The sequence below is a fragment of the Rhinoraja longicauda genome, chromosome 5 (genome assembly GCF_053455715.1).
Source record: "Rhinoraja longicauda isolate Sanriku21f chromosome 5, sRhiLon1.1, whole genome shotgun sequence".
NCBI lineage: Eukaryota > Metazoa > Chordata > Chondrichthyes > Rajiformes > Arhynchobatidae > Rhinoraja > Rhinoraja longicauda.
The window spans coordinates 7208638-7233527 of record NC_135957.1 but is presented as its reverse complement, the minus strand read 5'-3'; the positions used below and the strand labels follow the sequence as shown (position 1 = coordinate 7233527).

Sequence of the window (24890 nt, the reverse complement as noted above, 5' to 3'; positions counted from 1 at the left end):
TTGACAAAAGATACACAAAGTGCTGGAGTAACTCAGTGGGTCAGGCAGCATCTCTGGAGAACACGGGTAGGTGACTATTCGGGTCGGGATCCTTCTTCAGACTTCAGATGCCAAGTTATACTAATCTCCTCTGCCTGCACGTGATCCATATCCCTCCATTACCTGCATATGCATGAGCCTCTATCATATCTGCGTCCGCCACCAGCCCTGGAAGCGCGTTCCAGGCACCCACCACCCTCGTAAAATACTTGCCCTGCACATCTCAATAGACAATAGACGCAGGAGTAGTCCATTCGGCTCTTCGAGCCATTCAATGTGATCATGGCTGATCATTCTCAATCAGTACCCCGTTCCTGCCTTCTCCCCATACCCCCTGACTCCGCAATCCTTAAGAGCTCTATCTAGCTCTCTCTTGAATGCATTCAGAGAATTGGCCTCCACTGCCTTCTGAGGCAGAGAATTCCACAGATTCACAACTCTCTGACTGAAAAAGTTTTTCCTCATCTCCGTTCTAAATGGCCTACCCCTTTTTCTTAAACTGTGGCCCCTTGTTCTGGACTCCCCCAACATTGGGAACATGCTTCCTGCCTCTAACGTGTCCAACCCCTTAATAATCTTATGCGTTTCGATAAGATCTCCTCTCATCCTTCTAAATTCCAGTGTATACAAGCCTAGTCGCTCCAGTCTTTCAACATATGACAGTCCCGCCATTCCGGGAATTAACCTAGTAAACCTACGCTGCACGCCCTCAATAGCAAATCAAGAAGATAGATTTTTGATCAGTACGGGGTGTCAGGGGTTATGGGGAGAAGTCAGGAGAATGGGGTTAGGAGAGAGAGAGGGAGAGATCAGCCATGATTGAATGGGGGGGGGGGAAGTGGACATGATGGGCCGAATGGCCTGATTCTGCTGCTGCAACTTGTGAACTTTTGATACAATCAATCTGCACCCTGGATGCCCTGTCAATCAGCGGTGTGCCCGCCTCTTCTCCTCCCCTCCTCCCCGGCTTGCATGCACAGACAGACATGGCCGAGGACAAGCTCTTCAAGGCCGAGTATGCAAAGAGCGGTCGCGCCTCCTGCAAGAAATGCGGCGAGAGCATCGCCAAGGACTCTCTGCGGCTCGCAATCATGGTGCAGGTAAGAAGGTGGAGTGGAGGGGGAGCAGCCAGCGATGGACACATTGGGGCCAGCCTGCCCTTTCTCTGCTGCAGCCCCACCGGCCTCGTGGTGCAAGTTCGGGCCGGCACCACTCGTCCTGTCTGACTGTGATGCACACTTTTGTTTCCCAAAGGAGGAAAGACAATTTTGCATTGATGCACTCTCTGCATTAATTTGCGATTCTTCTTTTGCATTCACTCAATGGCGTTTTTGCTGTATTGTGCTGATGATGCATCGCTCTTTCAGCCAGGCCCGCCTGCAGTGCAGCCGGCAAGACTCGCATCCAAAAGGCTGGTTTATCAATGAGATAGCTGCTTTTGGTTTTTTTAAAAACACACACATTTCCCAACTCAGACTTGCGACTGTAACTCCAATAGCAAAACCCCCTTTGCATTTTTGGAAATGGTGAAGCAGCCTCCTCCCTCCCACACTCACTCCCTCCCCACACTCACTCCCTCCCCACACTCACTCCCTCCCCACACTCACTCCCTCCCCAGTTTCACGAAGAATTAGTTCTTCCAATCTTGTAAACATTTCCAAATCCAAATTGCAACCTCCACAATGCAAGCGTTTTCCTGCATTGAGTTGAGTTACTGCAGTATTTTGTGTCTTTTACATGTACATTTTCACCATGATGTAGTGAAGTTTTGGGAGTGTGGATGTGGAAAACACAACAACGATTCAGTGCAGATTTCCTTGTTAAACTTTAAATGGTTGAGAGTTTAAAATGACTTGTTATATCCTCACCGAAAATTACTGCACCTGTTGGCCGCTTGTAAGTTGATTATTATTGTAAGCATGGGGGGATATAAAGAAATGCACACTGCGATGTAGGATCAGGTTCTGGAGCAAGGAGAAAGTCTTTGTGCAAATGTCTACAAGTTACAGAAACGTGGAGATTCAAGGAACTGCAGGTGTTGGAATCTTAAGTGAAAAAACTCAAAAGTGCTGGAGGAACTCAGCTGGGTCAGGCAGCATCTGGAGAGGGAATGGACAGGCGATGTTTGGGGTCAGGACCTTTCAGACTGATGGGGAGGGGAAGAGGTGGAACAGAGGTGGGGCCAGGACAAAACCTGGCAAGTGAAAGGTAGACAGACACAAAAAGCTGGAGTAATCAGCGGGTCGAGCAGCATCTCTGGAGAAAAAGACCCTTCTTCAGACTCAACCCGAAACGTCACCCATTCCTTCTCTCCAGAGATAGACAATAGGTGCAGGAGTAGGCCGTTTGGCCCTTAGAGCCAGCACCACCATTCAATGTGATCATGGCTGATCATTCACAATCAGTACCCCGTTCCTGCCTTCTCCCCATACCCCCTGACTCCGCTATCCTTAAGAGCTCTATCTAACTCTCTCTTGAAAACATCCAGAGAATTGGCCTCCACTGCCTTCTGAGGCAGAGAATTCCACAGATTTACAACTCTCTGAGTGAAAACGTTTTTCCTCATCTCCGTTCTAAATGGCCTACCCCTTATTCTAAAACTGTGGCCCCTGGTTCTGGACTCCCCCAACATTGGGAACATGTTTCCTGCTTCCAGCGTGTCCAATCCCTTAATAATCTTTTATGTTTCAATAAGATCTCCTCTCATCCTTCTAAATTCCAGTGTATACAAGCTTAGTCGCTCCAGTCTTTCAACTTTTTGTGTCTACGGTTTAAACCAGCATCTGCAGTTCCTTCCTACACAAGTGATTGGTAGATAGAAAAAGCTGAAGTGACTCAGTGGTTCAGGCAGCTTCTTGGGAGAAAAAGGAAGGGTGATATTTCTGGTTTGGACCCTTCTCCAGACTGAAAGAGAAAAGGTGCGGGGGAGGGAGGGAACGGTGTGAAGAAGAGGAAGTGGGAAAAGACCAGGATCAATCAGGGCTGCCCACAAATGGCTTCAGGCAGGACGGCGCATGGCAGGCCCATTGTTGGCTAGAGAAGGTGTGATCTCAAAAGGGAAACAATGTGGTGAACTGCAGAACTGGTAAAACCACCAAGGTAGAGGAAGGGGGCAGGGTGGACGGAAGAGAGAAATGGAGTATGGAGAAGTTACTTAAAATTAATTCAGCATTTATACTGCTGGGTTGTAAGCTGCCCAAGCGGAATATGAGATTCTGTTCCTCCAATTTGTGTGTGGTCTCACTCTGGCAATGGAGGAGTGAAAGGTCAGTGTAGGAATGGGAAGGGGAATTGAAATCAGGGCTGTGCAGGCAATACCCAAAACACCCGACTCTGACTCCTTGATTTAGACAATAGACAATAGGTGCAGGAGTAGGCCATTCGGCCCTTCGAGCCAGCACCGCCATTCAATGTGATCATGGCTGATCATTCTCAATCAGTACCCCGTTCCTACCTTCTCCCCATACCCCCTGACTCCGCTATCCTTAAGAGCTCTATCTAGCTCTCTCTTGAATGCATTCAGAGAATTGGCCGTCACTGCCTTCTGAGGCAGAGAATTCCACAGATTCACAACTCTCTGACTGAACAAGTTTTTCCTCATCTCCGTTCTAAATGGCCTACCCCTTATACTTAAACTGTGGCCCCTGGTTCTGGACTCCCCCAACATTGGGAACATGTTTCCTGCCTCTAACATGTCGAACCCCTTAATAATCTTATACGTTTCGATAAGATCCCCTCTCATCCTTCTAAATTCCAGTGAATACAAGCCTAGTCGCTCCGACCCCTAGGTATAATAACTGACATACTTTACTAACCTTTACTAACTCACTTTAGTAGTCTCTATTCATTGGTAAACTATATACTAAAACTCTCGTTTGATTGTTCCTGAACTACAACCAAAACAGTACACGACAGCGCAACAATTTTAAGCCCACCTTACGCACCGTCGTCCCTTTGGTGTGATTGGAAGAAGTTTCATTGAAATCGGTGTTATATTTTTAAAGTTATTTTTAAAGTTTAAATCAATCTCCTCGGGTGGGAGGGGGGAGGATAAAGGGGGGTTGAAGGGGATGGAGTCGGGGGAGTGAAAGGGAGGGGGGGGGAGGTGAGGAGAGGGTGCTGCACCAATGTAGGAGAGGTTTAGTCCCAACGGTTCCACTTGGTCTAGTAATTAAATAATTTGAGGAAACTTGTTTTAAGTGATTAGCGGAGTCTAGGGGAGCGCTGCCCCGCCCCCCCCCCCTGGTTAAGGGGGGGGTGTCAAGGGTACGCAGCCCCCCCTTGTTAGTTTAGGTTAGGTTAAAAAGGGAAGTGCATGGCCTAATTGCCTAATTATGCGCCTATCATAAGGTCAGAAGGAATAGGAGGAGAAGAACGTCCTTTAATTGTGAGGCTTTGACCTCCCACTAGTGGAAACATCCTCTCCACACCCACTCTATCCAGGCCTTTCACTATTCTGTACGTTTCAATGCAGTCCCCCATCATTCTTCTAAACTCCAGCGAGTACAGGCCCAGTGCGGTTAGCCGCTGTTTACTGCAGTATGCTTTTACCTAAATGAGCCCAAACCTTTTTCCTTCGTTACCCAACTGCTTGCTCACCTTTTAACCTAGAATGTTGTGTCAAGCATCCCACCGAAAGTAGAAATTATGGGCGTTTTTTGTTGAAGAAAAAAATCTGATTTACGCAGTCTCTGAAATTTATGTTGAGGTTGGAGTCGGGACTTATTTAGCGACTCCAGCAGCACCCAAATTACTCTGACTCCGACAGCCCTGGTTGAAATCGTTGGCAACCAAGCTTTGGCGAACCCTGGGCCTAGCCTCACAACTTGCTGCCTCTTCTATCCTTCTCCCACTCCTTTTGTTTTGTTCCTAAATGTCCGGCCCTGGGGGGAAAGATTTAATAGGAACCTGAGGGGCAACCTTTTCACTCAAGAGGGTGGTGGGTGTACAGAACGAGCTGCCGGAGGAGGTAGTTGAGGCAGGGACTATAACAACATTTAAAGCACCACCTGGACGGACACGAGGATAGGAAAGGTTTCAAAGGAGATGGGCCAAGCGTGGGACTAGCTTAGATGGGGGCATGTTGGTCAGGTTGGGCCGAAGGGCCTGTTTCAGTGCTAATCCCACCGCATACCTACACAACATTGTCAATTTAGAGACAAATTACATCCACTGACCACGCGAGTCTTTGGGACTTGGGGGAAGACTGGGAGACCGTGCAAACTCCACATGGTGGTGGGGACCGGACCTGGGGCTCTGGTGCCGTGAGGCAGTGGCTCCACCAACTGCACCGCTGGATTTTCTGGTCGAGAGTCCAGTTGAGTCTAGTTGAAGATGCAGCAGTGAAACCAGTGATCCCTGTGCACTAAAGCTGTCCTGCACACCAGGGACAATTTGCCAGGGACAAGGAGCGCGGAGTGCTGGAGTAACTCAGCGGGTCAGGCAGCATCTCTGGAGAACATGGATGCGTGACGTTTCGGGTCGGAGCCCTTCTTCAGACCTTGGGTCGCGAGTGGTGGAGAGGGGTGGGGGGGTGAAAGCTGGAAGAGAGGAGGTGGCGGGACAAAGTCTGGCAAGTGATAGGTGGATACAGGTGAGAAGGGGGTTGATTGTCAGATTTAGTTTAGTTTAGAGATACGACGCAGATACAGGCCCTTCGGCCGACCGGGTCCGCGCCGACCAGCCATCCCCGGACACTAAAACTATCCTACGCACACTGGGGAACATTTTTACATTTACCAAGCCAATTAACCTACAAACCTGTACGTCTTTGGAGTGTGGGAGGAAACTGAAGAACTCGGGAGAAAACCCACGCAGGTCAAGGGGAGAACGTATAGACAGCACCCGTAGTCGGGATCGAACCTGGGTCTCCGGCGCTGCAAGGCAGCCACTCTACCACTGCGCCACCATGCCGATGGTTGGACAAAGGCTAGAGATGGAAAGTCAAAAGGTGTGAGACAACGACATGTAGAGAAAACTATCCATGTTGATGTCGATTCACAAAATGCTGGAGTAACTCAGCAGGTCAGGCAGCATCTCGGGAGAGAAGGAATGGGTGACGGTTCGGGTCGAGACCCTTCTTCAGACGTCTGAAGAAGGGTCTCGACCCGAAACGTCACCCATTCCTTCTCTCCTGAGATGCTGCCTGACCTGCTGCGTTACTCCAGCATTTTGTGAATAAATACCTTCGATTTGTACCAGCATCTGCAGTTATTTTCTTACACTATATGTTGATGTTGAACTCTCCAGCACTTGTGCCTTGTAAACCAGCCTCGTCAGTTCCATGTGTCTATGTGTTTAATTGTCATGTGCACACATGTCACACGACATGTCGTATGCTCGGGTAATGCATTGAATAAAACATTCAATAACCCCAATATTTCAATGGTACGAAAAAGATTGAAGTTGTTGGTGAAACCAAAGGCAGTCCACGGAAGTTCCTAGTTGAGGTTCCTGTTGTGCACTGTTCAAAAGCCTAAATGGTTGTTGGGAAAAAGCTGTCCCTGAACCTGGAGGTCACGGTTTTCGGACTTGTGTTCCTTCTTCCCGGTGGCAGGAGTGAAATGAGAACAGGCCGGGGTGGTGTGGGTCTCTGGAGATGCTGGCTGCCTTTTTGAGGCAGCGCCTCCTGTAGATCCCTTCAATGGTGGGGAGGTCAGTCCTCGCGATGGACCGGGGCAGTGTCCACCACTTCAAGAATCTCCTTCGTTCCTGGGCATTTTGAGTTGCCGAACCAGGCCGTGATGCGACCAGTCAGGATGCTCTCTACTGTACACCTGCAGAAGTTCAAGAGAGAATTTATTGACATTGTAATTATCATATATCATATATATACAGCCGGAAACAGGCCTTTTCGGCCCACCAAGTCCGTGCCGCCCAGCGATCCCTGTACATTAACACTATCCTACACCCACTAGGGACAGTTTTTACATTTACCCAGCCAATTAACCTACATACCTGTACGTCTTTGGAGTGTGGGAGGAAACCGAAGATCTCGGAGAAAACCCACGCAGGTCACGGGGAGAACGTACAAACTCCTTACAGTGCAGCACCCGTAGTCAGGATCGAACCTGAGTCTCCGGCGCTGCATTCGCTGTAAAGCAGCAACTCTACAGCTGCGCTACCGTGCCGTGTAATTAATTTATTAGCCAAGTATATAAAAACATACAAAGGCAGACACAAAATGCTGGAGTAACTCAGCGGGTTAGGCAGCATCTTGGGAGAGAAGGAATGGGTGACATTTCTGGTCGAGACCCTTCTTCAGACTGTGTGCAGTTTTGGTCTCCAAATTTGAGGAAGGATATTCTTGCTATTGAGGGCGTGCAGCGTAGGTTTACTAGGTTAATTCCCGGAATGGCGGGACTGTCATATGTTGAAAGACTGGAGCGACTAGGCTTGTATACACTGGAACTTAGAAGGATGAGAGGAGATCTTATCGAAACGTATAAGATTATTAAGGGGCTGGACACGTTAGAGGCAGGAAACATGTTCCCAATGTTGGGGGAGTCCAGAACAAGGGGCCACAGTTTAAGAATAAGGGGTAGGCCATTTAGAACTGAGATGAGGAAAAACTTTTTGAGTCAGAGAGTTGTGAATCTGTGGAATTCTCTGCCTCAGAAGGCAGTGGAGGCCAATTCTCTGAATGCATTCAAGAGAGAGCTAGATAGAGCTCTTAAGGATAGCGGAGTCAGGGGGTATGGGGAGAAGGCAGGAACGGGGTACTGATTGAGAATGATCAGCCATTGAATGGCGGTGCTGGCTCGAAGGGCCGAATGGCCTCCTCCAGCCCTATTGTCTATTGTCTAAGTCTCCCAGTCCTTCTCCCATCACCCATTCCTTCTCTCCAGAGATGCTGCCTGCCCCCGCTGAGTTACTCCAGCATTTTGTGTCTGCCTTCGATTTAAACCAGCATCTGCAGTTCTTTTTCCTATAAAAACATACATACATACTGTACCTCCCTTCGATGGTGGGGAGCTCAGTGACTGCCCCCAATAGCAACCCAGGCCCACTTGACCTCATCCTAGTCCAGAGTCATTCAGAACACATTGTAAATTGTCCCGAGTGTGTGAGATAGTGCTATTGTAAGGGGTGATTGCTGGTCAGTTCAGACTCGGTGGGCCACAAGGCCTGTTTCTGCTCTGTATCTAAACTAAACTAAAGAGTGCCTGCTGGGCAACGGGGAGGTCAGTACCGGCAGTGTCCAATTTCTGTACAAGAACTTGAGCAGCACGGTGGCGCAGCGGTAGAGTTGCTGCCTGACAGCGCCAGAGACCCGGGTTCGATCCTGACTGCGGGCGCTGTCTGTACGGAGTTTGTACGTTCTCCCCGTGACCTGCGTGGGGTTCCTCCGGGTGCTTCGGTTTCCTCCCACACTCCAAAGGCGTGCAGGTTTGTAGGTTAATTGGCTTCGGTATAAATGTAAATTGTCCCTAGTGTGTGTGGGATAGTGTTAATGTGCGGGGCTCGCTGGTCGGTGCGGACTCGGTGGGCCGACGGGCCTGTTTCCGTCGCTGTATCTCCACACCAAACTAAAGAAGAATTGTGCCCAATGTTAGTGTCACGCAGCGTGAGGATCTGGCCCTTCGGCCCTGCGTGTCCATGTTGGGCCAGGCTGGGGACGGGGGTTGGTGGGGTTGGCAGGGGTGTCCTCCAGCTGACAGCTGACACTCTCTCTCGCCCTGGCAGTCGCCCATGTTTGACGGCAAGGTCCCGCACTGGCACCACTACTCCTGCTTCTGGAAGCGCACCAGGGTGGGGGCGCCGGAAGAGGTGGACGGGCTGTCCGACCTGCGGTGGGAAGACCAGGAGAAGATCCGCAAGTCCGTGGAGACCGGCGGGGGCGGCGCAGGAGGTGGGTGCAGCAGCTGGCCTCGACCCCCCCTCACCCTCGCCCCTCCACCCCTCCTACCCGCGCCTCCCCATCCCCACCTCTCTCTCTCCCCTCAATGCAGAACCTCCTTCCCCATGTCTATCACCACCCCATCCCCGCGTCTCCCCCTCCCACCCTTCACCACCACCCCTCCCCTCCCTGCATCACCCCCCCACCTCTCCCTTCCATCTCCCACCCCCTCGCCCCTCCTGCCGTCTACATCTCCCTCGTCCCTCAGCCCCCCCTTCCTGCGTCTCCCCAACGCCCCCCATCCACACCCGTGACCGCCCATACCACGTGGTTGTCAGCCCATGAGGTTAAGCTGGTCCTGTCTCAGAGCCGTACAGCATGGAAACAGGCCCTTCGGCCCAACTCGCCCATGCTGACCCAGATACTAGTCCCACCTGCCCACGTTTGGCCCATTTCCCTCTCAACCTTTCTTATCCAATTACCTGTTCAAATGCCTTTTAAATGCTGTCGTGGTACCTGCCTCAACTACCTCCTTTGGCAGCTCGTTCCATGCACCCACCACCCTCTGTGTGAAAAAGCTACCTCTCGGGTTCCTATGAAATCTTTCCCTTCTTACCTTGAACCTATGTCCTCTGGTTTTTGATTCCTATACTCTAAGTAAACGACTCTGTGCGTTCACCCTATCTGTTCCCCTCGTGATTTTGTCCACCTCGATAAGATCACTCCTCATCCTCCTACGCTCCATGAAATAGAGTCCCAGCCTACTCAACCTCTCCCTGTAACTCAGGTCGTCGGGTGCTGGCAACATCCTCATAGATCTCTGCACTCTTTCAAGCTTCCTGTAGCAGGGTGACCCAAAACTGAACACAATCCTCCAAGTGTGGCCAAGATGGCGCCCAACCCAGGCGACCATTTGTGTTCTACCCACAGAAGCAGACCCACAATTACACATTACAATCTCTCCACACTCTTAAATCTCTCTCGACACTAAATGGCTCGATTGTAATCGTGTATTGTCTTTCTGCTGACAGGTTAGCATGCAGCAAAATGCTTTTCACTGTACCTCGGTAGTTTAGTTTAGTTTAGAGATACAGCGCGGAAACAGGCCCTTTCGGCCCACCAGGTCCACGCCGACCAGCCATCCCCGCACATTAACACTATCCTACACCCACTAGGGACAATTTTTTACATTTTACCGAGCCAACCTGTAAGTCTTTGGAGTGTCTTTGGAAGATCTCGGAGAAAACCCACGCAGGTCATGGGGAGAACGTGCAAACTCCATACAGACGACGCCCGTAGTCAGGATGGAACCCGGGTCTCTGGTGCTGCGTTCGCTGTAAGGCAGCAACTCTACCGCTGCGCCACCGTGGTACACGTGACAATAAACTAAACTACCGGTGTCTATTCTACTCACGGGCTCTCAGCTCCTTGGTTGTGCCGTGTACCAACAGTCGCCCCACTGGCTGGATCGTTGGTTCGATCCCCCGTTCGGACGCGTATTTTCCTGCCGTCTGTCCCGCTCGATCCCTGGCTGCGCTCGGAGTTCTGACGCGCCGCTCTCGATCCCATTCCCGTTCCCGTCTAAACGCCGTCTCACTGACTGCAGGGAAGGGCGGCGAGGTGGGGGAGAAGACCCTCGCTGACTTTGCGGTGGAGTACGCCAAGTCCAACCGGAGCACGTGTAAAGGGTGCAGCACCAAGATCGAGAAGGTGAGGGGGGGGGGGGGGGGGGGGGGTGACGGAGGGGCAAACGGTCGGGGAGGGGCTGGGGGACAGGAAGGCTGATGAGTGATGGAGGGCGAGAGATCTGCTGTGGGAGGGGAGGGGTCTGGTATGGGGGGGTGTGGGAGAGTGGCAGAGTTGCAGATGAAGGGTCAGTGAGAGGGAGGGTGGGAGGGGTGAGGGAGAGGGGGGGGGGGAGAGAGGGGGAGCGTTGTGGGGGAGGGGGAGAGAGTGGTGTGGGAGAGGGAGAGTGGTGGGGAAGAGAGAGAGTGGTGTGGGGGAGAGAGTGGTATGGGAGACGGGGAGAGAGTGGTGGGGGAAAGGGGGAGAGAGAGAGTGGTGTGGGAGGGGGGATTGAGGGAGGGGGGGGTGGTGAGGAAGGTCTAGACAAGGGTCGGCCGCCACCTTGGGGGGTATCTGTCTCACCCACCTCCCTCCCCCCTCGCTGGCTGCAGGACACGGTGCGCCTCTCCAAGAAGATGATAGACCCGGAGAAGCCAGCTGGGCATGATCGACCGCTGGTACCCACCCGGACTGCTTTGTGTGCCGGCGGGCCGAGCTGGCCTTCCTGCCCACCCACAGCGCCACCCAGCTCCGCGGTTTCAGCGGGCTCGCCGCCGACGACAAGGCCGCCCTCAAGAAGAAGCTTCCGGCAATCAAAACCGAAGGGTATGCACCGCTTTCTCTGTGCCCTCGTGTCGCGGCGATAATGTACATTGTCGGTGTTTGTTCACAGAATGCTGGAGTAACTCAGCAGGTCAGGCAGCTTCTCAGGAGAGAAGGAATGGGTGACGTTTCGGGTCGAGACCCCCTTCTGAAGAAGGGAGAGAGTGGTGGGGGAGAGGGAGAGGGGGAGAGAGAGCGTGGTGTGGGAGAGGGGGAGTGGTGGGGTAGAGGGAGAAGCTCGACCCGAAACGTCACCCATTCCTTCTCTCCCGAGATGCTGCCTGACCTGCTGAGTTACTCCAGCATCTTGTGAACAAATACCTTCGATTTGTACCAGCATCTGCAGTTATTTCCTTATATTATATGTATATAGTCGGAGTATTTAATCAATGTCCCTGAACCCCATGATTATTACTCCCCAGTCTGCAAACACTCCCAGGGCTAACGGAATTAAGGGATGTGGGGAGAAAGCAGGAACGGGGCAATGATTGTGGATGATCAGCCATGATCATATTGAAACATGGAAAATAGGTGCAGGAGTAGGCCATTCGGCCCTTCCGGCCAGCACCGCCATTCAATATGATCATGGCGGATCACCCAAAATCAGTGCCCCGTTCCTGCCTTCTCCCCACATCCCTTGATTCCGTTAGCCCGAAGAGCTAAATCTAACTCTCTCTTGAAAACATCCAGTGAATTGGCCTCCACTGCCTTCTGTGGCAGTGATATTGAATGGCGTGCTGGCTCGAAGGGCCGAATGGCCTACTCCTGCACTTATTTTCCATGTATCCATTATTCTGTATCTCACCCACGGGGTAAGTTTGATCGACTGTCACTTCAGTGACCTCTTTGCCCTGATGGCGTCGAGTTTATCAACTTTAGAATGTACAGATAGACAATAGGTGCAGGAGGAGGCCATTCAGCCCTTCGAGCCAGCACCGCCATTCAATGTGATCATGGCTGATCATTCTCAATCAGTACCCCGTTGCTGCCTTCTCCCCATACCCCCTCACTCCGCTATCCTTAAGAGCTCTATCTAGCTCTCTCTTGAAAGCATCCAACGAACTGGCCTCCACTGCCTTCTGAGGCGGAGAATTCCACACCTTCACCACTCTCTGACTGAAAAAGTTCTTCCTCATCTCCGTTCTAAATGGCCTACCCCTTATTCTTAAACTATGCAGCGTGGAAGCAGGCCCTTCGGCCCACCGAGGCCCTTCGGCCCACCGAGGCCCTTCGGCCCACCGAGTCCACACCACCAGCGATCCCTCCGTACTGCAGCACTATTCTACACACTTTTACAATTTTTACCGAAGCCAATTAACCTACGAATATAAGATATATACAAAATGCTGGAGTAACTCAGCAGGACTGGCAGCATCTCTGGAGAGAAGGAACGTACAAAGCTATACGACTTTGGAGTGTGGGAGGAAACCAGAGCACCCGGAGAAAACCCACGGGGAGAACGTACAAACTCCGTACAGACGGCGCCTGTAGTCAGGATGGAACCCGGGTCTCCGGCGCTGCATTCGCTGTAAGGCAGCAACTCCACCGCTACGCCACCGTGACCGCCCAAAGTTCTTGCTGCTGGGTGGCTGGTGAGGTTTCTTGAAGTTTTGATCATGTAATTAATTCAGTGTGATTTTAAAAAAAAATTGGGTTGCGTTTTACGCTTAATGCGGGTTTCCAGAAGGACTTGCTGTGATGATGTCTTAAGGTTTCGCTGTATGGCTGATAAACATGACGATACCTCCTTGGCTGTCTGAGCAAGCTGGTGTTGAGTAATTTAACAAAACACATGGAAGCTGGGAACTGTGCATGTGAACTGTTGACTATTGACCTTCTTTATGCACGTGTCCGGAATACAGAATTGTCTTTCTCTCTTGTGCCTCTCGCACACCCTCGTCCCTGTGCATCAAAAAGACATCTATTGTTACACTGGTGAGATAAGTATAGAATGTAAGGACTTCTTAAGGATCGAACCGGGGTCTCTGGTGCTGTGAGGCAGCAACTCTACCGCTGTGCCACCGTGCAGCCACCAATGGGGACACCCTGGTTAACGGGGACCTCCCCCCCCCCAGAGGGCGCTGGTTGGGGACTTGCCTCTCTGCTGCCTTCTGGCAGAAGATACAGAAACCTGATGGTGATGTTGAGTGCTGGGGGAAGCTCACTGGACCATCTCAGATACACCTGAGCCCAGTGCATCAGTGCCACCTCCAGCCCAGGCCCGAACCATAATCTACTTTGTGTAAGCATGGGCTGCCTTAGAGTGGTCAACTCGGAGAACAGAAACCGGCCCTTCAGCCCAACTTGCCCATGCCAACCAAGATGCCCCATCTACACTTGGGTAGAGTTACTATGCCTCAGCGCCAGGGGAACATGGGTTTGATCCTGACTACGGAAGCTGTCCGTACGGAGTTTCTACGTTCTTCCTGTGACCACGTGGGTTCTCTCCGGGTGCTCCGGTTTCCCCCCACACTCGAGGTGTGCAGGTTTATGCGTTAATTGGCTTCTGTCAATTATCCCTGGTGTGCAGGATGGTGCTGGTGTGCTGGGATCGCTGGGCGGTGCGCACTCTGTGGGCCTAGTTTCCATGCTGTTTCTCCAAACTAAACTAAACTAGTCTCACCTGTCCGTGTTCGATCCATATCCCTCTAAACCTTTCATAGAAACATAGAAAATAGGTGCAGGAGTAGGCCATTCGGCCCTTCGAGCCTGCACCGCCATTCAATATGATCATGGCTGATCATCCAGCTCAGTATCCTGTACCTGCCTTCTCTCCATACCCCCTGACCCCTTTAGTCACAAGGGCCACATCTAACTCCCTTCTTAAATATAGCCAATGAACTGGCCTCAACTACCTTCTGTGGCAGAGAATTCCACAGATTCACCACTCTCTGTGTGAAGAAATGTTTTCTCATCTCGGTCCTAAAAGACTTCCCCCTTATCCTTAAGCTGTGACCCCTGGTTCTGGACTCCCCCAACATCGGGAACAATCTTCCCGCATCTAGCCTCTCCAACCCCGTAAGAATTTTATATGTTTCTATAAGATCCCCCCTCAGTCTTCTAAATTCCAGCGAGTACAAGCCCAGTCTATCCAGTCTTTCTTCATATGAAAGTCCTGCCATCCCAGGAATCAATCTGGTGAACCTTCTCTGTACTCCCTCTATGGCAAGAATGTCTTTCCTCACATTAGGAGACCAAAACTGTACGCAATACTCCAGGTGTGGTCTCACCAATGCCCTGTACAACTGCAGCAGAACCTCCCTGTTCCTATACTCAAATCCCCTCGCTATGAATGCCAACATACCATTCGCTTTCTTCACTGCCTGCTGCACCTGCATGCCTACTTTCAATGACTGGTGTACCACGACACCCAGGTCTTGTTGCATCTCCTCTTCTAAGTCCTATCTAAGTACCTGTCCAAATGTCTTTTAAATGTTGTTATTGTACCAACCTCAATTACCTCCTCTGGCAGCTCGTTCCATACACCCACCACCCTCTGTAAAAATAACAAAGTTGCCCTGTTCGGTTCAGGTTTACTGTTGACATGTGTATGGAAGTACAGTGAAAGGCTTTTTTTTGTTGCACGCTATACAGCACAGATAATGCTATTCATAAGACAATCAAGTCAAACAAGTACAATAGGTGGAGCAAAGGGGGAGATACAGAGTGCAGAATATAGTTCTCAGCATTGTAGCGCACCAGTTCCACAGACAAAGTCCAATGTCCGCAATGGGGTAGAGGTGAATCGGACAGAACCCTAGCTTTTAGGGTGGCGCAGCGGTAGAGTTGCTGCCTTACAGCGAATGCAGCGCCGGAGACCCGGGTTCGATCCTGACTACGGGCGCCGTCTGTGCGGATTTTGTACGTTCTCCCCGTGACCTGCGTGAGTTTTCTCCAAGATCTTCGGTTTCCTCCCACACTCCAAAGACGTGCAGGTTTGTAGGTTAATTGGTTTCGGTAAAAATTGTAAATTGTCCCTAGTGTGTGTAGGATAGTGTTTGTGTGCGGGGATCGCTGGGCGGCACGGACTCGGTGGGCCGAAGTGTTAAAGTTCGGTTCTTAAAGGTAAAGGTAAACCAAGCAAAGCTTTAATTATCGTCAGACGGGAGTGGGGGGGATCAGTGCTTAGGGTGTATGACCATACTCAGCACTCCCCTTGCTTCCACTCAAAGATACAGCATTCTTATACAGAATTTGCAGCAAGGATGTTTAACACATTTCCTTCAAATCAATCACAAACTGTATCGAACACAATATACTTGACACTCTTCAGTAATAAAATATTCCACACAATAAGTCATTAGTTGAAGGTAAGGATCCTTATCATACCACAGAAGGTCCTGTTTACACACTTCCACAAGTAGTCAACAGTTAACCACATCCTGATCTTAGCGAGAGCATTGTCCATCGTCTTTCCCATGGATAACAGGATATACCACTCTCTAGGCTTTAGGATCACATGGTCATATCGTGCCTGGTGCAATTTTGCAAACATCAGCCATTCAGGACCCAAAGTCAGGCTCATCCTGTTCATTCATTCTACCACTTTATTATTTCTGGGTTTCCAGGGATTTCAGCTACCAGACACATCCTTATGTGCAATTAGCATTCCTTCACTTACAACAATATAGAAGCTTCACAAGCATACAAACAGGTTTGCAGACAATAGACAATAGGTGCAGGAGGAGGCCATTCGGCCCTTCGAGCATTCGAACCATTCAATGTGATCATGGCTGATCATTCTCAATCAGTACCCCTTTCCTGCCTTCTCCCCATACCCCCTGACTCCGCTATCCTTAAGAGCTCTATCTAGCTCTCTCTTGAATGCATTCAGAGAATTGTCCTCCACTGCCTTCTGAGGCAGAGAATTCCACAGATTCACAACTCTGGCTGAAAAAGTTTTTCCTCATCTCAGTTCTAAATGGCCTACCCCTTATTCTTAAACTGTGGCCTCTTGACAATGGCCAAGCATCCCATTATGCAAAGTTAATAGCCATTAACTCTTTCAGAAGGGCCTGTTTCTGCGCTGTATCTCTAAACTAAACATTTAAAAGCCACTTGGACAGGTACGTGGATAGGAAACGTTTAGAGGGAGAGACACAAAATGCTGGAGTAACTCACGGGTCAGGCAGCATCTCTGGAGGTGACGTTTTGGGTTGGGACCCTTCTTCAAATCCAACCCAAAACATCACCTCTCCACGTTCTCCAGACATGCTGCCTGTCCCGCTGAGTTACTCCAGCATTTTGTGTCCGCCTTCAGTTTAAAGCAGCATCTGTAGTTGCTTTTTAATCGCGTTCCGGTTTCGGGGGGGATATTAACCAAACGCTGGCAGATGTGATGTGGGTGGAGGGGAGGGTGTTGGCTGGCACGGGCGGAGATGGAGGGGGGAGGGGGGAGGGGGGGGGAGCGTGGCGGACAGCTGGAGCTTGTGACCAGCCTGCCCGCCTACTGTCCCGGTCTGCAGGAAGAGGAAAGGTGACGAGGCAGACGGGGAAACGACCGGGAAGAAGAAGAAGAAGAAGAAAGAGGAGAAGCTGGCAAAGCAGGAGAAGGAGCTCAAGGTTTGTCCAGGAACAGGCCCTTCGGCCCACAATATCCGTGCCCAACATGACACCAGGCTCAACTCCATTCCATGAGCCTATCCAAACAATTCTTGAACACCACTATCGTATCTGCCTCCACCCACCACCCCTGGCAGCATGTTCCAGGCCCCCACCACCCTCTGTGTTTAAAAAAAAAACTTGCCCCACACATCTTTAAATTTTCCCCCTCTTACCTTAAAACGGTGTCCTCTAGTGTTTGATATTACCATCCCGGGAAGTATGTTCTGACTGTCTACCCTATCTATGCCTCTCATAATCTCATCTACTTAATCAGGTCTCCCCTCAGACTCCCTCGCTCCAGAGAGAACCATCCAAGCCCGTCCAACCTCTCCCTGTAGCTCATCCCCTTGAAGCCAGGCAGCGTTCTAGTAGACCGCCTCCTCACCCGCTCCAAAGCTGTAATGGGGCGTGCAGAACTGCAGGCAGTGATCCAAATGGCCGCCCACCCCTTCAGCCAACCCCTACCGTGGCTGCAATCTCGCCCTCTCCCAACCTCTCTCCCTGCCCTCCCCTCCCCCTCCACCCAGCCCGCCCGCTCTTCCCACACCCTCTCCCTGTCAACCTCGCTCCCCTTATTCCTTCCTCCTCTCCCTGCCCTTCCCTCCTCCTGGGCAGTCATGGTGGCGCAGCGGTAGAGTTGCTGCCTTCCAGCGAACGCAGCGCCGGAGACCCGGGTTCGATCCCAACTACGGGCGCTGTCTGCATGGAGTTTGTACATTCTCCCCGTGACCTGCATGGGATTTTCTCCCAGATCTTCGGTTTCCTCCCACACTGTAAAAAAATTGTCCCTAGTGGGTGTAGGATAGTGTTAATGTGCGGGGATCGCTGATCGGCGCGGACCGAAGGGCCTGTTTCCGCGCTGTATCTAAACTAAACTACCTCCTGCTTTCCTTCACCCCCCCCACCCCCCTCATGGACCTATCGTTTGCCCCTCAGGAGCAGAGCCAGCTGATTTGGGGCATCAAGGACAACCTCAAGAAAAGCTGCTCCACCAACGACATGCGGGAACTGCTCATCGCCAACGGCCAGGAGATCCCGTCAGGGGAGTCCGCAGTGAGTCTCCCCAATGTCTCCCCCTGCCCCCAGTGCCGAGGGGTCTGGTAGGTGGGGGGGGGGGGGGGGGGGTGTTGAATATTTTTGTGGGTGGGGGTTAAGGGGTTGTTTTCAGCGGCAGGGCCTGGGCTAGTTGTGGAGCACGGACACAGGGCTTTGTTCCGGATGGGGGGGGGGGTCTCTGTGGGGAGGAGGGGGGGTAACGTCCCCCCGTCTGCCCCCCCCCTCCCCCGTGGACCGTCGCCCAATGCCGCCGGTCGCTCAGAGCGGTCGCCTTGGCAACCGGCACGGGGTCACCGGGCACCCACCGAGGTCGGGGGTCACAGTGCAGAGGTTAGGGGCGACGTGCCCCGTGCCCTGTAGAGGTCGGGGGTTGCCTGCCGAGAGGTCAGGGAGGGTCGAGTCCAGTGCCTGGTGATGGGAGACTGAGGCCCATCTCCGGTATCGCCTGTGACTCTCTCCCTCTCCCTCTCCTCCCCCCCCCCCCCCCCCCTCAGGCCAGGGGAGGGCATGTCCTGCAGCCAGGGTCTCACTCTCTGCCCTTTCTCCCCCCTCAACCCTCTCTTCCCCACCAGATTGTGGACCGGGTGTCGGACGGCATGGCGTTCGGGGCCTTGCAGCCCTGTGGGGAGTGCCAGGGGCAGCAGGTGCTGAAGGGCGATGCCTACACCTGCACTGGGAACATCACCGCCTGGACTAAGTGCAGCTTCACCACCCAGAGCCCCCAGTGCAAGGACTGGATCACCCCCAAGGTCTGTGTGTTTGCGTCTGTCCCCCCCCCCCTCCCTGTCCCTGTCCCTCCCCCTCTCCCTGTGTCTCCTCCCCCTCTCCCTGTCCCTCCCCCTCTCCCTGTCCCTCCCCCCCTCCCTGTCCCTCCGCCTCTCTCTGTCCCTGTCCTCCCCCTCTCTGTCCCTCCCCCTCTCTGTCCCTCCCCCTCTCTGTCCCTCCCCCTCTCTGTCCCTCCCCCTCTCTGTCCCTCCCCCTCTCTGTCCCTCCCCCTCTCTGTCCCTCCCCCTCTCTGTCCCTCCCCCTCTCTGTCCCTCCCCCTCTCTGTCCCTCCCCCTCTCTGTCCCTCCCCCTCTCTGTCCCTCCCCCTCTCTGTCCCTCCCCCTCCCTGTCCCTCCCCCCCTCCCTGTCCCTCCCCCCCTCCCCCTCCCTGTCCTCCCCCCCTCCCCCTCCCTGTCCCTCCCCCCCTCCCTGTCCCTCCGCCCCTCCCTGTCCCTCCGCCTCTCCCTGTCCCTCCGCCTCTCTCTGTCCCTCCGCCTCTCTCTGTCCCTCCGCCTCTCTCTGTCCCTCCGCCTCTCTCTGTCCCTCCGCCTCTCTCTGTCCTCCGCCTCTCTCTGTCCCTCCGCCTCTCTCTGTCCCTCCGCCTCTCTCTGTCCCTCCGCCTCTCTCTGTCCCTCCGCCTCTCTCTGTCCCTCCGCCTCTCTCTGTCCCTCCCCCTCCCTCTGTCCCTCCCCCTCCCTCTGTCCCTCCCCCTCCCTCTGTCCCTCCCCCTCTCTGTCCCTCCCCCTCTGTCCCTCCCCCTCTGTCCCTCCCCTCTGTCCCTCCCCCTCTGTCCCTCCCCCTCTGTCCCTCCCCCTCTCTGTCCCTCCCCCTCTCTGTCCCTCCCCCTCTCTGTCCCTCCCCCCCTCTCTGTCCCTCCCCCCCTCTCTGTCCCTCCCCCCTCTCTGTCCCTCCCCCCCTCTCTCCCTCCCCCCCCTCTCTGTCCCTCCCCCCCCTCTCTGTCCCTCCCCCCCCTCTCTGTCCCTCCCCCCCCTCTCTGTCCCTCCCCCCCCTCTCTGTCCCTCCCCCCCCTCTCTGTCCCTCCCCCTCTCTCTGTCCCTCCCCCTCTCTCTGTCCTCCCCCTCTCTCTGTCCCTCCCCCTCTCTGTCCCTCCCCCTCTCTGTCCCTCCCCCTCTCTCTGTCCCTCCCCCTCTCTCTGTCCCTCCCCCTCTCTCTGTCCCTCCCCCTCTCTCTGTCCCTCCCCCTCTCTCTGTCCCTCTCCCTCTCTCTGTCCCTCCCCCTCTCTGTCCCTCCCCCTCTCTGTCCCTCCCCCTCTCTGTCCCTCCCCCTCTCTGTCCCTCCCCCTCTCTGTCCCTCCCCCTCTCTGTCCCTCCCCCTCTCTGTCCCTCCCCCTCTCTGTCCCTCCCCCTCTCTGTCCCTCCCCCTCTCTGTCCCTCCCCCTCTCTGTCCCTCCCCCTCTCTGTCCCTCCCCCTCTCTGTCCCTCCCCCTCTCTGTCCCTCCCCCTCTCTGTCCCTCCCCCTCTCCGTCCCTCCCCCTCCCCGTCCCTCCCCCTCTCTCTGTCCCTCCCCCTCTCTCCCCCTCTCCCTCCCCCCCGCCCCTCTCAGCGCCCGACCCTCTCATCCTACCGCCCAGCACAGCCACTCGACAAACTGGACTCCTCAGCAAGCACAAAGTGCCAGAGGAACTCGGCGGGTCAGGCAGCATCCATGGAGGCCAGGGGCAGACGGCGTTTCGGGTCGGGACCCTCCAGTCGGGTCCTGACTTTCTACATCTTCCATTCCCTCCACGGATGCTGCCTGGCCCCCTGAGTACAGGAAAGAGACGGAGAGCAGGGGTCAGGACAACAACCTCTCCCTCAATGGCAGCAAGTTGAAGGAGCTAGTTATCAACTTCAGAAAGCCCCGACCAGCATCAATGGTTGACAACTTCAAGGTCCCTGGCATTAAGATCAACTTCAGGAAACACAGTGGTGCACACACCTCAGTCAGTCAGCTTCTGCCCGGCCCTTCCATAAGCTCGGGTACTGACGTCCCACCCCGGTCATTCCTTCTTCTCCCCGCTCCCTTCCGACTGAAGCTTGAAAGCGCGCACCACCAGACTCAGGAACAGCATCTTGCCCTCTGTTATCAGGCTTCTGAACGGCCCTTCCATAAGCTAGGGCACTGTCCGATTCACCTCTACCCCATTGCGGACATTGGACTTTGTCTGTGGAACTGATTGTGTCGGCTGCTTTCCCGAGGCAGCGTGAAGTGTAGATGGGGTCAACGGTAGGGAGTCTGGTCTGTGTGACGGACTGGGCCACATCTAGAGTAAGGAATCGCGACTATTTCATTGTCGTATGTACTGAAAGCCGAACAATGATTTTGTTACATGCAGCAGCTAAACAGGGTTGTAAACACAGTGTTCGTAGATAACATCACAGAAAGTTCAAAAACAGACGATCCGTGTCAAACCAAAGGGTGAACCATCCGTTTGTGGTTTAGTTTGTGTTATGTAGTGTTGAAAAGCTTTATGATTGGTGGGAAGGAGCTGTTCTTGAACTTGGAATTAATGTTTTCCAGGTTCCGGAACCTTCTTCCCGATGGCAGGAGTGAGATGAGGTTGTGGCCGGGGTGGTGTGGGTCTCTGATGATGCCGCCTGCCTTTTTGAGGCAGCGCCTCCTGTAGATCCCTTTGATGGTGGGGAGGTCGGTTCCCGTGATGGACCGGGCAGTGTCCACCGCTCTCTGGTGATGCTGGCTGCCATCTTGAGGCAGCGCCTCCTGTAGATCCCTTTGATGGTCGGGGAGGTCAGTGCCCGCGATGGACCGGACGGTATCCACTGCTCTCTGTAATCTCCTTCATTCCTGGGCATTCGAGTTGCCGAACCAGGCCATGATTCAGTGCGCAGCACGGTGCTGCAACGATTAAGTTGCTGCCTCGCAGCGCCAGAGACCCGGGTTCGATCTTGACTACGGGTGTTGTCTGCATGGATTATGCAGGTTCTTCCTGTGATCGCCTGGGCTTTCACCGGGTGTTCCTGTTTCCTCCCACATCCCAAAGACATACAGGTTTGGACGTTAACTGGCTTCTGTAAATTGAAAATTGCTCTTAGTGTGTAGGATGGAGCTAGTGTACAGTCTGAAGAAGGGTCTCGACCCGAAACGTCACCCATTCCTTCTCTCCTGAGGCGCTGCCTGACCTGCTGAGTTACTCCAGCATTTTGTGAATAAATAGTGTACGGGGTGATCGCTGGTCAGCACGGACATGGTGGGCCGAAGGGCCTGTTTGCCCGCTGTATCTCTAAAGTCTAACGGTCAATATCCTCCGTGCGGTACACCTGTAGATGTTCAAGAGAGTATTCGTCAACACACTCTTGCAAGGGACTACCTGGAATGCCTCTGGCCACAGTTTGAGCGACCAGCCCCCCCCCCCCACCACCACTCTCCGTCCCCTGGTCCAGTCGCCCCCCTCACCCGCTCCAATCCCCCGCCCGCCTCTGACCTGCGTCTGCCCTCCAGGAGTTCCACTGCATCGCCTACCTGAAGAAGTTCAAGTTCAAGCGGCAGGGTCGGATCTTCCCGCCGGAGCCTCCGGCTGCCGATTGCCGGCCCGGTGACGCCGACGCCGACGCTCCCTCGGCCGCGGCAGGTGAGTGGGTCTCCGGTGTGCCGCGGGGCAGCGTGGGAGGGTGGACCCAGCACCACCTCCCGCAGTGGGGTCGTTGCGTGCAGTCCCGGTCACTCCTTTGCAAGGGGGAGGTGGAGGCTTTGGAGAGGGTGCGGAGGAGGTTAGCCTGGATTAGAGTGTGTGAGCTACAAGGAGAGGTTGGGTTTGTTTGCTCTGGAGCATTGAGTCAGGAAGGCACGTTGCAGCTTTATCAGACTTTGGTTTGGCCGCGTTGGAAGCATTGCGTGCAGTTCTGGTCGCCGCATTACCACAAGGATGTGAGGCTTTGGAAAGGCTGTATAAATGACTTTGCCATAAACGTAGACGGGTTGGTGAGTAAGATAGTGCTAGTGTACAGGGATCGCTGGTCAGCGCGGACTCAGTGGGTCAAATGGACTGTTTCCACACTGTATCTCTAAAACATAGAAACATAGAAAATAGGTGCAGGAGGAGGCCATTTGGCCCTTCGAGCCAGCGCCGCCATTCATTGTGATCATGGCTGATCATCCACAATCAGTAACCCGTGTCTGCCTTCTCCCCATATCCCTTGTTTCCAACTCTCTATCTAACTCTCTTTCAAATTCATCCAGTGATTTGGCCTCCACTGCCTTCTGTGGCAGAGAATTCCACAAATTCACAACTCTCTGGGTGAAAACGTTTTTTCTCATCTCAGTTTTAAATGGCTTCCCCTTTATTCTTAGACTGTGTGGCCCCTGGTTCTGGACTCCCCCAACATTGGGAACATTTTTTTTGCATCTAACTTGTCCAGTCCTTTTATAATTTTATAGGTCTCTATGAGATCCCCTCTCATCCTTCTAAACTCCAGCGAATACAAGCCCAGTCTTTCCAATCTTTCCTCGTATGACAGTCCCGCCATCCCGGGAATTAACCTGGTGAAACCACGCTGCATTGCCTCAATAGAAATAATGTCCTTCCTCAAATTAGGAGACCAAAACTGCACACGATACTCCAGGTGTGGTCTCACCAGGGCCATGTATAACTGCAGTAGGACCACCTTGCTCCTAAACTGGAGTATTGTGTGCAGTTCCGATCGCCCCATTACGTGAAAGATTTGCTCCCGGTGGCTGAGCACTTCAACTCCCCCTCCCACTCCCAGTCTGACCTTTCTGTCATGGGCCTCCTCCAGTGCCATAGTGAGGCCCACCGGAAATTGGAGGAGCAGCACCTCATATTTTGCCTGGGCAGCTTGCAGCCCAGTGGTATGAACATTGACTTCTCCAACTTTAGATAGTTCCTCTGTCCCTCTCTTCAACTCCCCCTTCCCAGTTCTCCCTCTATCTTCCTGTCTCCACCTATATCCTTCCTTTGTCCCGCCCCCCTGACATCAGTCTGAAGAAGGGTCTCGACCCGAAACGTCGCCAACCCTTCTCTCCTGTGATGCTGCCTGACCTGCTGAGTTACTCCAGCATTTTGTGAATAAATACCTTCGATTTGTACCAGCATCTGCAGTTATTTTCTTACACATGAAGGATGTGGAGGCGTTTGGAAAGGCTGTATAAATGACTTTGCCATAAACGTAGAAGGGTTGGTTTGTAAATTTGCAGATGACACCAAGATTGCAGGGGGTTGGCGGACTTTGAGTAAGGTATACAGCGGGTTATTGATCAGCTACAGAAATGTGCAGAGAAATGGCCGTTGATGTTTAGTTTAATCCAAGCAGTGTGAGACATTGCACATTGGGAGGTCAAATGTAAGGTAATAATACAAGTGTCCAGTAGATGGCGTGACCCTCAATGGTATTGATGTACAAAGGGATCTTGGTGTGCGTATGCATAGCTCCCTGAATGTGGCAGCACACTTAGAAAGACCCATGAAAAACAATGTGGGTATGAGGCGTGAATTGTCCAAGATAGACTGGCGATTGATGCTGAAAGGGTTGACGGTGGACATGCAATGGAAGGCATTTAAAGGTCGCATGGATGAACTACAACAATTGTTCATCCCAGTTTGGCAAAAGAACAAACCAGGAAAGGTCGTGCATCCGTGGCTAACAAGGGAAATCAAGGATAGTATTAAAACAAAAGATGAAGCATACAGATTAGCCAGAAAAAGTAGCATACCAGAGGACTGGGAGAAATTCAGAGTCCAGCAGAGGAGGACAAAGGGCTCAATTAGGAAAGGGAAAATAGATTATGAGGGAAAACTGGCAAGGAACATAAAAACTGACTGCAAAAGCTTTTATAGATATGTCAAGAGAAAAAGATTAGTTAAGGCAAATGTAGGTCCCTTGCAGTTGGAAACAGGTGAATTGATCATAGGGAACAAGGAGATGGCAGACCAATTGAACAAATACTTTGGTTCTGTCTTCACTAAGGAAGACATAAACTGTCTGCCGGAAATAGCGGGGGACCGGGGGTCTAATGAGATGGAGGAACTGAGGGAAATCCAGGTTAGTCGGGAAGTGGTGTTAGGCAAATTAAATGGATTAAAGGCAGATAAATCCCCAGGGCCAGATAGGCTGCATCCCAGAGTGCTTAAGGAAGTAGCCTCAGAAATAGTGGATGCATTAGTGATAATTTTTCAAAACTCTTTAGATTCTGGAGTAGTTCCTGAGGACTGGAGGGTAGCTAA

At 52.8% G+C, this 24890-nt stretch overlaps 1 protein-coding gene and 1 non-coding gene across 2 annotated transcripts in view; both read left to right on the top strand.

Moving 5' to 3' along the window:
- Window positions 1-1025: 1025 nt before the first annotated feature.
- parp1 (poly (ADP-ribose) polymerase 1) overlaps window positions 1026-24890 on the top strand; it is a 50041-nt gene continuing 26176 nt past the window's right edge. Inside the window, exons 1-8 of the mRNA XM_078399948.1 lie at window positions 1026-1139; window positions 8725-8890; window positions 10485-10588; window positions 11160-11269; window positions 16732-16828; window positions 17807-17923; window positions 18499-18675; window positions 22151-22280. Coding sequence (XP_078256074.1) covers window positions 1026-1139; window positions 8725-8890; window positions 10485-10588; window positions 11160-11269; window positions 16732-16828; window positions 17807-17923; window positions 18499-18675; window positions 22151-22280 — 1015 coding nt within the window. The remainder of the gene's footprint in view (window positions 1140-8724; window positions 8891-10484; window positions 10589-11159; window positions 11270-16731; window positions 16829-17806; window positions 17924-18498; window positions 18676-22150; window positions 22281-24890) is intronic.
- On the top strand, window positions 12957-13030 carry LOC144594096 (small nucleolar RNA SNORD53/SNORD92). The gene has a single exon (XR_013547328.1). It is a non-coding gene; the product is annotated as a small nucleolar RNA SNORD53/SNORD92 (small nucleolar RNA).